Source organism: Pleurodeles waltl, chromosome 10, assembly GCF_031143425.1.
Source record: "Pleurodeles waltl isolate 20211129_DDA chromosome 10, aPleWal1.hap1.20221129, whole genome shotgun sequence".
NCBI classification, from domain to species: Eukaryota; Metazoa; Chordata; class Amphibia; order Caudata; family Salamandridae; genus Pleurodeles; species Pleurodeles waltl.
The window spans coordinates 981,550,339-981,564,148 of NC_090449.1; the positions used below are offsets into that span (position 1 = coordinate 981,550,339).

Below are 13,810 nucleotides of genomic sequence, written 5' to 3' on the forward strand. Positions count from 1 at the left end.
CTACCCTCACCACATTTTTGGAAAGGTGCGCTGCCATGCTTTGTGTCTTTTTTTCTTACTGAGCTCAAAAATCCTGCTAGGCTTTTTGAAGGCTCTTCCTTTAACTGTACTATTTTTCGGTGGTTGAGAGAGGCTCTGACGTGAAGAGTCACCAAAGGATACCCTATTTTGTGAAAGTGACTATTGCCACGTTACCCAGGCTATGTGAGACTGATGATGGAGGTCGTTCTGGCCAAGGCCACCATTTTACCTACACCTCTGTGGGATGACTGTATGCAGGCTTCCTGCTGTAAACGGCCCTTTCAGTCTCCAACAGCAGGGACGTTTAGCCTTCATCATGTCTGGGATTAGCATGAATGTACGTGTGGCACTTAGATTTATAAATGCCTCCTTTTTCATCTATGGGCTTCAACTATTTTATGGAGATATATTCAATTTATCAGAATCATTGGGTACCACGGGAATTTAAATCAAAGTGAAGACTGGATATCAGCATCCCTGCACGTATCCCATTAATCGCCCTCCATATTTTGTCACTGGATCAGCTGGGTTGGCAGTGCAGTGTGCCTGGACAGCCATAGGGGAAGAAGAGCAGAAAGGGCTTAGGGAGCAAGTGTGACTACTGGAGTCCCTTATTACGTCCCGTTTTACTACAAATAACGTGATTTAAACATATTTTTTTTTAATAAAGACATGGCAATTCTGAAAACAGTAAATAATTTGAAAGACTCATGAAAGCAATTGATAGTTAAAAGACAATCTCTAATCACCCTATCTGGTTAGTGTTAACTCCTTCTTGCAAATATTGCTTGTAGAAGGGAAGGAGTCAGTATATGGTGTCAACAACATAATTATGTCTTCTGGTACCTACTAGATAAGCTGTTCCTTACCCGAATTAACCTGCTCCCAACTCACTCAACTTCACTTCCTAGCCGCAGCACTGAGTGTCCTCTTTTATCTGCAAGGAACCTTGCACTCTAGTGTGTAGAAGGGAAGAGCAGTGTCTTCAGTGATTCACCATAATATAAGTTTCAAGACTTTTATGAGAAACATTAATTTTGAAATATCATGCAGAGCTGTTTTAAACTGATTGAAAGAGAGTGAAGCTGGAGGTCACCTTGCATGTGTGTTTAAAGATTAGGTGAATACATGGTGGCCCATGTCTGCTACAATACACAAATATTTAAATTGTATTTTCTTAACACTTTTATTTTCATGTTAGTCTTTAAAAAAATGTTTCTACTCTTCACATTCATTTTCATCGTTCTTCTGCCATCTAACCCTTTTTTCTCCCTGGCTGCAATTCATCCCTTCATTCTATCCAGACTTCTATAAGTCTTCTTTTCTTCCCTCTGTTTGCCAGTTCTCAGTATTATCATTTCTTGTTCTCCCAGGTCCTTTACTGCTTAAATCACCTTCTTAGCAGTCTCCACATTTCTTCAGCATTCCCCACCTCATTATTTTTCTTTCCACTTTTCTCGAGTCTCTTTTCAGACTCCTTAGATCTTCCTCACCTCTGTTTAGCAATACAATTTTCCTTCCTTCACTCTTCTTTCCTTCTCACTAACTCTCTTACCATCTTCTCAGGACTCTTTGTGTATCTCCCCTGCAGTCAGTTCTCTCTCATCCTCTCCCCCCTCCAATGCCTCACTCACTACAGATGCCTCCACTCCTGTGTCTGGGAGACGGAGAGCAGGAGCCGTCACTCCGGGCCCAGCTTGTGGAGTGAACTTGCCTCTTGGCTGGTATTGTCGGACCAAGTGATAAAGGCAAAGGCATGTTTCCTGTCTGCAGATTCTGTACCATCAAGGCAACTGGATTCATCAAGGCATAAACATAGGCCAATCTGAGACTGAAAAATTGTATCCCGTTTACATGTCATAATGGAACGTCTCCGATTTTATGTGTTCACATTAGGTAGTGAAATATGGACTTTAAGGCAGACACATGTAACAGCATTAAGGTATCTCAGTTCATTTCTGATGTTCATTCTAACTTTTTGTTCATGCAGATGAACCATTGTGGTACCCAAGCACCTGTTTGGTTGTCTCTGAGGGAGTCTGAATCACTTCCCAGGCCTGGTGAGATCAAGCAACTTACAGCATGTGCAACGTGGCAGTTTTTCTTCAGCAGTTCAAAAGATTGTTGTCTCTTCAGAATTCCTGTCACTGTACGGAACTGTGGTGGATTTTTCGTATACCTGCTACAGCCTACTCAAGGATGTATGGGATACTGTGCCGAAGGTGAGCAAATATATTAGATGACTGAAAGGAGCATGGTTGGGATAGAAACGTTCCCTGCATGGTAATGAATGTGCAACCCTGCCTGCCCTGACTGCCCATCTGCACTGATGTCTGCATCCTTAATGCTTATTTATTTTGTCTTAGACAAATGCACAACCACAAATCATGCATGCGTGCTATGACACTGGCCGGTCTCATGTTGGACCGGGAGGGGCACCCAAAGCACTATCCTGATACTGGTGGAATGCTACTGCCTTCACTAGGAGTTAAGCAGCACAAGCACAATGGTGGCAGCATACTGTGTAGTGATCAGTAAGAGTTAACAGGCCCTTTTTAACTTTACAAAGACAGAGGATACACAGTTCCAATAAAGAGAAAAGAGAAAATATGATCCTTGCTGAGTCCTAGGGGCAAGAAAAGGAAGTCTCTGAGATCTAAATATACTTGAACAAAAGCCCTCACTCACCAATAGGTGACATGCTTCATCATTGGGCTATGCTCCTCGTCAGGCCGGCACTACAATGCCTGACGGGCCCCACAAGGGAGGCTCTTTGCCGGAGTTCTTTTATTGTAGGAAAATGCCGGTTTAATGTAAATTGGAATGGTAAAGAAGCAAAGTGCTGTAAAAAATGGCAAGAGGTAGAAAAAGTAATTATTTGGTATTGAACCTCTGTCATGATTAAAAACAAGAAAGAGTAATTCGGGGAAAGGAGAATAAGGTCTTGTCTCCCCTGCAAAAGGTCAAAAAACACCTTACCCTGAATTCTGGGAGTGTAGTATGAGCAGGTATAGGAGCCCCTATACTGCTAAAAAGGTCACTTTTTAACTTTAGACATTGGAGTGAGGCATATCGGCTCACTAATTTTTAAAGTTTTGTTGCTGTGTGGTTAGCTCACACTTTACCTACATCGGTTTGGTGTGAAGTGCTGCACAGTGTGGGAGTGGTGTATCTGCACTGAATGTATGTGTGCTTATGACTGATACAATACATGAAGGATGTAGTGATGTGGAGTGTGTGTCATTTAAATGCATGTGCTAGGTTTATATGTGCCTGTGGATAGTTCAATACAGGAAGGAAGCAGTGCATGCAGATTAAATGCATGTGCTTGATGTATGGGTGCCTATGAGAGCTACAGTACATGGAGGATACAATACTCTTCAGAGTGTGCATGTTGTATACTTGCACTGAGTGTATGTGTGCCTGTGGTCTATGCAATATATGGAGTGCTTTGGGTTTCATTTTGGGAGGACTCCATGGTAAAACATGGAGAGGAGGACAAGAAATCCCCTGACAAATTTGTGTATTGCTGCATTGCTGTAATCTGGGTGAGAAACACTTGAGAGGAGAGAGCCAGGCTTAACCTGTACACTTCAAAAGGTGCTCTTTGATTCAGTGAGAGGTCACAAGGAAGGGGCCTAGGCACATCTCAGGAAGGAGTTGGGGCCGAGAAGAGAATCATAAAAAGTAGGTCTGGGGCCCCATGATAACCTTTGATGCACGAAACACTGTGGCTGACTTGCAGTTGTGAACTATAGGCAATCTTTTGGCTTGTGTTGTCAGATGATCCGCTTTAGTCACTTCTGTTGTGTCAAAAGAAACAGACCTCAACAGAAAATTTCACAGACCCAGACACTAAATCACATTTGGTGTCCATAAATGTAGGATAAGAAAGGGGATTTGAGACCCTAAAAATGATCATCTGGCCAAGGCCTGCTAGTCTGCCTGCTTGGTGAGGGTATATCACCCAGGAAATCCAAAATCACCTGCCCTGGAGCACCAGCACCTGCATTCTTGCTAGACCAGTATACCCCGTGAAGAAGATGAGGGCACTGGGGGAAGCAAGGACCAGTGGGGAGTCCTGTTGAGTGGGTTCCCAGTACAAGTTTTAAGGAACTTCTGCTGCACCGATCGGGTCCTTTCTCATGTGCAGGACAGAGTTGGCGACCCCTGTACAGTAGGAGAGAGCTGCCATGAATGGAGCCATTGCTCTGCCCATTGGGCAAGAGTCCATGTGTAGTACAAATTCAGCAACCCCGTATGCCAGCATGGACCGCATTGAAAAAGACTGCAGTGTAGTAAGGGCTGTAGACTTGTGCTGTGGTGGATGGTGACTCTATATGCCAACAGAGGCCACCGTGAAGGATTTCATTGTTTTGATCGGGCAGGAGCCTGTGAGATACGGTGACTATGTATGCCAGAGCTGGTCAGTGGGAGCATCAAGAACTGTGACTTGAAGTGCCACCTCTTATCGAAGAAGTAAGGATGCCATAGGAGCACCTGTGCACCATCACCCAGGTGACGGACACACAACAGGACCATCATAGCCATCCCCTCTCTGGGAGAGAAACCAGACACTTAACCTGCAGGAAGAGCCCAAAAAAGCCTCCGGTCACTTCAAGAATGTGACTGCGCATGACAAAGTCTGCACCTGCTGAGTGTAGCCGCTGGGACCACGTGCAGTCGACACCACTGAACTCAGCTGCAACTGGTGCAAGCGCCCACGTACACGGTGTACTCCAGAACTCCAGTTGCTGCACGCCTCCTGGTGTGGGTAAGTCTGTTTTCGGGCCGTTAGCTTGTAACTAAGTTTGTGCAATAGCGCTGAACACTATTGACTCTAAATTAGAATCAGAGTATAATTTTGAGACGTGCACTACTAGTCAGGCATACCCTGGATGTTACCAATAGAGAGTGGAGAATAATTACTATCTCGAGGGGGGAGTGGGAGGGCAAATTGCCACGGATACACTTGAGCCCAGACTTCAATGGAGACTGTGTGATTGTTTGTGAATGACATAATTCTCCTTTGTGCTGGTAGCAGTAGAATATAAAATATTTCTCTTTTTTCATAAATATGAGTATTTAGCTGGGTGATGATTTATTGCTGTAGTGTCCCTCGTAGTTTGTGAGCCTTGAACTGCTCAGACCATGACATTTTGAAATTTTTCACCTCTTACACTTTTAATCTTTATTTTAATCTTTTTAATTCTTGCAAATTTGGATAGTCTGGGGGAGATACCGATTTTTAATGCCTACATTTTTTTTTTATTAATGATGTAAGTATTGTGGGGCGTGGAGGGGAAGAAACCTTTGTAATTTTTAACTTTACACTTCTGCTAGAATCTCATTGTTAACACGTCGTGCTTTCAGTAACTCTCCTACTTCCTGGTTCCCTTCTTGGCCATTTTAGAGATGTATCTCGGGGCTCCTGCGCTCTAGTTGTTGCTGGCTAGCTCTACTTCAACAGCCCTTTGGTGCTGATGCGTGCAGCAGACGCGCTGCTGATGCACCAAAGGAGCACCTTAGGCAAGCCCATCTGCACCCATCTGTGACCCGAGCATGGCCAGGGCCAGCCATGCTGCCTCTTTGCCAGAAGGTAAGCGCTATCTTGGCACCATGTTGAAAGATATTTTCAAGATGGCACCATAATGTGACACGATTTTAAAGATTAGTAACTTAGAGGACCCGGTTTCTTGTAAGAAATGCAGAAAGTGTTTTGGTGCGATTGACTCTTTGTATGTGCCCTCTTACCACTATATAGTAAGCACGCCCTAGGGGGCGCTCTGGTCAATGCCCGGTCTCTGAGCAGGCATGCACATGAAATAAACAACCATATTTGTGATCTTAAGTTGGATTTTTTGTCGGTAACTGAGACCTGGCTGAAAGATTGGTGCAGCTCAGATATTGCAATGACATTGCCCCCAGGATACTTAAGTTCCAGGCAGGATACACCCAATCACTGTGGGGGGGGGAGGGGGCTTACCATCACCTTCAAGGAGATTTTTCAACTTGTCTCAGTTAACAGTAGCCCATTTGAGGGTGCTGAGAGTCTGGGATTTTGCTTTAGAGTAACTCCTTTATTATTCTTCCCAGGCATCCTGAACTATTGTCCTCCAGGTCAGGTTCACAAATTGTAACATCACTTGGTGAAAACCTAGCTCCTCTGGTACTCTGATACTCAAATTTCCCCATCTTAGGTGATTTTAATTTTCACCTGGAGTGCACAGGTAATCCTGAAGTAAATTGTTTTTTCAACACAATGAATCTCCTGGGCTTGTGCAATCTTGTGAAAGGTCCTACCCATAAGGGAGGCCATTCCGGGGATGGTATTTGTACAAACAACCCATTACTTCTCATAAAAAAGCAGAGACCTGTAAGTTGGTCAGACCATTCTCTTATACCTTTTATGCTTGTCTGTGAATCAGATAAGCATACTTCATCTGTTTCATGTACGCCCATGGGTTAAACTGGTATCTAATCCTTTATTTCTGCACGCTCTTAATGACTCATAATCTCCTCTTACAGGCCAAGTAACATATTATGATGAGACCTTTAATAGATGGATAATTCATTGCAGCGGATAGGTTCCACTCTGAGGTTCCATCAAAAAGAAAGCCTAAAATGCACCACCTGGCCCCTTGGTTTGAATCAGCCCTGACAGGGCTACATCTCTGCTGTAAGCAGTTGGAGAGAAAACGGCAGAAGTCTTATAACGTCAATGATTTAGAAATGTTCATATCACTTAAGAACTAGCATGAATAGATCAAATTATTGAAGAATATATATTTTGTGGCACAAATAGAACCAGCTGATCAAAAGATAATTTTTAACATCTCTAATTTATTTCTTAAACCCAAGGCTATGGAGAATCAGATTCCTCTCAAGCATTATGAAATGAGATTTTGGTCTTCTTTACAGAGAAGATAGAGAGTTCTGAAGCTAAAACCATCCCAGCAAAAGACCCTAGTATGCTGTCAGAATTTCATACAGTTTCACTTCTCCAATCTCATCAAGCCATTTTAGCTTGTAAATCTGGCTGTCCTAATGACCCCAGTCCTAAACAAATTAGTAGACATAGTTAACCCTGTGATTAACCTGATTTTGAATAATTCTTTGAGCTCAGCTGAAGTCCCAGGAGCCTGGAAGGTGGCCGTGGTTAAACCACTTAAGTAGAAACATTCTCTCAGTGCGACCAATTATCTAACCTTAGGCAAATGTCTCTTTTGCCGGCACTAAGCACAATCATGGAAATTATGGCAAAACAGTCAATTAATCTAATTCTCAGAGACATCAAAGGCACTCCAAGCCTTTTAGTCAGGCATCTGCCCAAAGCACTCAAAGGAAACTGCCCTCTTGGAAGTGGTTGACACTTTGAAACCTACACTAGATAAAGGGAGGATTGCTATATTGCTACTTTTGGACTTATCAGCAGCATTTGATACCTATCTCACATGACATCCTTCTACAGAGAATTCAAGAGTGTGGAATTGTTGGATCTGCTTATCGCTGCCTGAAATCATTTCTTTTCTGGACACAAACAGTTGTTAAAATTAGGTTCCTATACATAAGGAAACCATGGTTGCCACAGGAGTCTCACAAACCCGGCCCTGTTTAATATTTACATGGCACCACTAATCGCCTTGATATCATCCTTTGGGATTGATACTATTTCCTACGTAGATGACACCCTGCTGATCCTGTCACTCGACAAATCTTCTCTGGGCTCAGAAAGGAATTTTAATAATTGTCTAGGAGCTCTTCCTAGATTGATGCAAGCCAATCACCTGAAATGTAATACAGAGAAAATGGAGTGTATGCTATTTGGAAAAGCCAATGATTGTGTCCCCTCAGTCTGGTGGCCAGATGATACATCCCCCTGACAGTAAATGTGATCAGAAATCTGTAGGTCAAATTTGATTCTCAGCTGTTGTTTTTTTCCTTATGCTCTGGCAATTGCAGGTATTTGTTTTAACTTAATAAAATCTTTAAAGACATGTTTTGATCTCTTACAGCTACTAGCCAAAACATGGGTAGCATGTGCTCTAATCACCTCCAGGCTAGATTATTGTAACAGCCTGTTTGCAGGCTCCTCAAAACATGTACTTCACAGTCTTCAGACTGTGAAAAATGCTGCTGCAAGGGCAGTCTTTAAGCTACTCAAGAGAACTTCTGCTTCAGCAGTTATAAAATCCCTTCACTGGCTGCCAATCCATAAGAGAGTACTTTTTAAAATTATCTTGTTCACTTTCAGAGCCTATAAAGGGACTGGTCCTAAATTTCTCTCTGAAAGGTTCAAACACTATTCTACCAACAGGACTCTAAGATCGTCACAAGCCAATCTATTAAAACCATTTCACTTTAGATTAAAAACCAAAGGAGGCAAAGATTTTACGGCCCTAGAAGTTAAGGCTTGGAACTCTCTACCTAGTCATTTTAGGTTTTTGAGTCCTAAACTACATTTAGGAAATGCCTCAAGAACTGGGTTTTGGGGATCTCAGATACCCTTTGTTATTCTTACATTTTGTAAGTAGTTGCTACTTCTTTATCTCTTTTTTCATGAAACTACAGATGTGTCTCCTTTGCTGCCTTATTACTCTTAGTTCAGTAATAGCACCAGGATACTCCCCTGGGAGTGACAGTTCGCCCTCTACAAATAATAAATTCAGTTCAATTCAATTCATGTTATCCTAAGAGCCAAATGAAGAAGGGGTACTTGGCCTAGTTACTAAGACTCAATAGTAAATCAGGCCCCAGGACATCAGGAGTAAAAGGCCTCAACCTCCATGGTAGGGCCCAGTGAACCCTGCTTGCCCTGTGGCCCCCTGAAAGGGGTTCAGACAAGCATTGTAAACATCAATTTGTTCTCCATTGACCTATGAAGGTCACAGGTGTCACAATTAGTTAACTGCAAGTGTTCATTCATTACTGTTTAAAGCGTTGTAGTGGTCTACCTGCTTTGTAGTCAGTGTCGATTCTCTATGCTCCTATGGGAATTAGAAAATGCACTAATTAGACATGCAAATCAGCTCTGGTGTTGCTTGGGTAGATATTTATTGCTCCAGTTTTAGTTTCTGTGCAGACATATCTAGCCAAAGCTAGTATCATCAACACAAAAGGTGTACAGAAAGGTGTTGTGTTGGCTTACTTCTGCCATTGATTGATTTAGATCAGATCCTTTCACCCATTACTTTTTAAATTGCCAGTTATGATGGATGGAGTAATTCTTCTTCATGCAGGTATGGCACATTCTTTGGCCATTAATTATACAGGAAAAGTGAATGGTATCAAGATCAGTGCATATGTTACTGCTCCTGCAGCATGAGATACCCCTTCCTACAACCACCTCTGGCAGCTGAACCGGGTATTGAAAGTGTCATCGACTTCACCTCATCAGAGATGCAGCAGCAGAGATTGGTCAAAGAATTGGTACAGGCCTCTACTCTGGCACTGTTGTAATGCTGTGAGAGGTATCACCCACAGACTAAGTGGTAGGCATTTGGAATTGAGTGCCACCTGATGTTTACTCTGTGTTATGATTTTAGCAGAGAGTATTTGTTCAGTTGCAGAGATGGCAAGTGGGTGCTGAGCACCACCCAGACTGTACACATCTACTGCCTGATGGTGTGAGAAGTGAGGGACTATTGATACCAAGTGGCCTTGTCGTAGGACTCTTCACTTGGGGGTAGGACTGCATAGCTTAGGGCAGCAGCACCGCCGAGTATTGGTGCCTGAGTCAGTCGGCCTGACTTCTTTGGCTATCTTGCAGCACCTCACCCAAACTTAGAAAGTAAAGGTGATTTGTGGCAGCCTAGAAACATGACACTCTGACTCCTAAGGGAAGTCGATGTGAACATATCACACCCTTTTTCCTCAGTTACACAAAGTCTCACACATGCCAAAGCAAACGTGGAGATTCAAGATAAGTTTTAATAGATTTATTGATGCAATTGCATTCGATTATAAAAAAACATAAGCTGTGATGATTAGGAAGATGAAACATTATACAGTAATTATTGTTACACTTAGAGCGAAGAAAATAAACTATCTCACCATCCTGATATGATTATAAAACCTACTGATTCCTACCTACACTCTAATGTTTAAACCCAGAGAGCATAGTGGTGTTAGCCCTTCTGCCTGTCTCAGCCGATGGTAAGAGCCCCGAGTTCATACCTGAAAGATTGGCAAGGATCTGCATGTTGTCTTCTGGCAACCCTCCCGGTTGGTTGTAGAGTCGGAACCAGGATCAATGAAGCTGTCAATGAAATGGTGTACATCCTCTGATGGCAATGGCTGGAATTTCCTCTACCCTCCTAAGGCTTATGCATGATTATGTAACAAATCAAGCGTTGTTCTAGGAACAGGCCTGACGAGATAATATGTCTAGCGCTGAGAGTTGACTCCGTAACTCCTGGAGTGGCAATACTAGTTAGAATATCATGTACAGGTCATGACAGCCTTGAGCAGGACACAGAGTCAAACATGTGTGAAGGGCTGATAAAATGGCAAAACAAACAACCATGCCTTCTCAGAAAAGGCAGATCATTAAAATATAAAAGCAATGCACGGAAAGCAAGCATTGCAAGAAATATAAAATGAATAAAATGTGCATGTGTATTTAAAGGCTCATGCTACGGGCCTAAAGCTAAAATAAAACTGTCCAACCTAGATATTAAGGGGAACCCACAACAGCCTCCTTCTCCCACAGATGCAGAGGCAGGCTGTGGGTGCTGAGCACTGCTATACCAGCTTTGCCACTTTGGGATGTAGATTGATTCGGTTCATAAACTGTATACATTTAAAAAACGGTTCCCTTCCTTCTTTTTTGTGTTAGGTATAATATAATACTTCCCAGTCATATAACTTATATTATTGTATAAATAATAATAAATAAGACTTGGCAATATATTTGTGTTTAGTCATTTTAATGAAGTAACATGTATTTGTATTGGTACGAAGCAGCCACGTTAAGTTAGGCCAATATGCCCTTCAGAGATAGAACAGGTGCTTATGTCTTAACCTAAAAGGGCCATTCTTTAGGACTTAACAACATCTGGCACTGTTGAAATTATTCACTTTACCGTAGCCATCCTTCAAGTCCTTTGTTATTTATTTATGCATTTATTGATTTATTCATGCATGTATTTCTTTCTTTCTTTATTTGTTTATGTTTTTTATCTGGGGTTGTTTAGTGCACTGCGTACAGACTTTTGGTCACTTCTGAGACGCAGTGGAAAATCAGATATTATAGATGCCCTTACCCGATGTTCTGCAGTCCCTGCTAGTGTGACCGTTTTGTTAGATAACAGTCTGAACAGTTCAATTTCGAAGGTCCCTGAAGTGCATGTGGTTGTGTTTTGATCTTAGTGAGGGTTGAGTGCATTTATCATTCTTGGCCTTGCAAAGCACTAATCCTCCTCCATGCTTCATCCACTTGAATGAACGTTGATGAATCAAGTTAGATGCCAATGAATGAAGGTTGAAGCATGAAGTTTTTTAGGGCCATTTTCCAGAAGGCTAGTTGTAGGGCCCAAAGAACGTTTATCCTGGTTTCAACTACCAGTTTATAAAAAGCCTGTGAAACAGACTTTGTGCAGTGATATTTACTAATATTGCTGGTTTATGCATAATAGCATATCCTCGATGCGAACATTCCTTTGCCATAACCATAGAGGCTGAGTGCTTTAAGATAGTAAAGAGTGAAAGGGTTGATTTCAGAAATAGTATGACCCTTTATTTGGGCCCATATTGGCTCGTTAATGTTGTTTTGTCGTCATTTCTTCCCTGGACAAATTCAATGTGGAAGTTTGATTATCCTCAACTGTCCATTTGGCATCTACCTTTATTTAAATCATCCTTATTGATCAAGGATTTTGCATTTCTCCCATAAAATCAGTCTCTGTCATATTACTATTTGTTACAACCTTTTTAATATGAGTGAAATAGCTGAACTTTTCTGCTGAGAATATTCCACTATCTCCAAACATTCCTAGTATTGTAATAATTCTGAGAATTTAACACATTCTTTAGATTATAAATTCAAAGCATTAAATGGGGTCTTCTCTGCATCTAAATTTAGGGCACAAATTAGCTTACATTTAGTTTCCCTTAAAATGGTGGGAAGAAATTTGTTCTGAACACATCTCAGTTAATCATTTGATAATGCTGTATTTTGCTACTGTGCGTCTGACCCCAGATGATTTTTGGATGTAAGGCCTTTCTTTATCTAACTACAATTTGTTTTGTGACTTTTATAATACAATTCACAAACGGCACCTTAAGTAGAGGGTATTATTCTGTAAACCATAATGTGTTGACCTTATTTCCTTTTACATGCAAAGATGATGCCTTTAGAAGTAAGACTGGCCACTACTTCAATAGTAATGCAGGAACAAAATATTCACCCAGACCCACTAGTTCTTATGACATGCTCCCAGAAACTAGAATGCCCTGCAACCCCATATCTGACTATCACCTTTTCCTGCACTCAAAAGTATGGTTAAATGGTATGGAATGACGATGGTGGCACAATAGGATGCATATCTCTCCCTGCATAGTTAGCTGCCCTGCTGACCCTATCTGGCTCCCCTGACACTAGAGCCGGCACTGTGATTCCCCCTGCTTGCCAGCATGGAGATGAAGGTGAGTCAAAGGAGATGGGGGTAATAGACTGCCCCCAGGATATGGAGCAGTGGTCACAAAAGTAACAAGATGGCAGCTGCTAATTGGGAATTGTAGAAAGGAGGGCTTGACACCTGCCTCAGAATGTAATGGCGCTTGTGGAGGAGCGTTTACTGGAGCGGGCCACACATGAAGAGGTGAAACTGAGCTGAGCCAGGAGAGGCCACTGTGACTGACAACAGAGCGGGAGAGCTGCTGCGTTGAGGGTGCCTTGTGCTCCACAATGACAGATGCTAGTGGAGTGGGACTGACGGGCCATATGGGACCCCATTACTGGAGAGAGCGGGCACTTGGTCTGAGGGCAGGTAGAATTGGGTGCCTGGAGGTCCTAAATGTCTGGATTACTCCCTCTTTGACTGCTGCGGGACTTGTGGAAAGTTGAATTGTAATTTTTACCTGTTGAATATAACCTTGCAGATGGCCTAAAGGAATCAATAGATTGGCTGCTGGTGAAAATGAATGAATGGACACAGAAATGGAAAGGTGTACCATGACACGATGGGGCTGAAAAATACAAGCAGGAGGCAGTTGTAAAACACATGCATTGTCATACACTGTTGTGTAAACAAGTAAAACATTTTTTCCTAAAAGTGGACTGTGGTGTATCTTCCATTGGTGCAGCAGGTATAGTTGTTCTCTGACCCATATTACTGAGGGGCCCACTAAAACCTGATATCTGATGTTTTTTCATTCAAAATAGCTGGCATGGGGCCTGTACTATTCCCTGCAGTAGGGGCCATTACACACTGGCTATGCCACTGAAAGATTGATCTTAGAGAGGTGCATCTCGTGAGGTGCAGCAATTAAGGAATGTGTATTGAAGACAAAATGTTAAGGAATATGATAAAACATACAGCTAGAAAGACTGTGTATGTGAATGTAATGTAAATATGAGAAAGGCCTTGACGAGCTGCTGTCACTGGACAGGATGGAGCTTGGTCAAAACACGAAGGCAAGCAGCTGTGATAAAAAGTTTAATATATGAAAAAATGAAGTAGTAATGAAATTAAAACAGAAAACATTAATAGAAAATGTATATGGCTTCAAGTACTAGTGTCATTTTAAGGATTTTGGTGGGCCCCTGGCAAGTCATATGTTGGGGACA

General features: G+C 42.2%; 1 protein-coding gene across 2 annotated transcripts in view; it reads left to right on the forward strand.

The window, feature by feature from the left end:
- VWDE (von Willebrand factor D and EGF domains) overlaps nucleotides 1–13,810 on the forward strand; it is a 388,413-nt gene that overhangs the window by 55,039 nt on the left and 319,564 nt on the right. For both annotated transcript variants that reach the window (XM_069211824.1, XM_069211825.1), the window contains one exon: nucleotides 2,012–2,243. In XM_069211824.1, coding sequence (XP_069067925.1) covers nucleotides 2,012–2,243 — 232 coding nt within the window. The remainder of the gene's footprint in view (nucleotides 1–2,011; nucleotides 2,244–13,810) is intronic.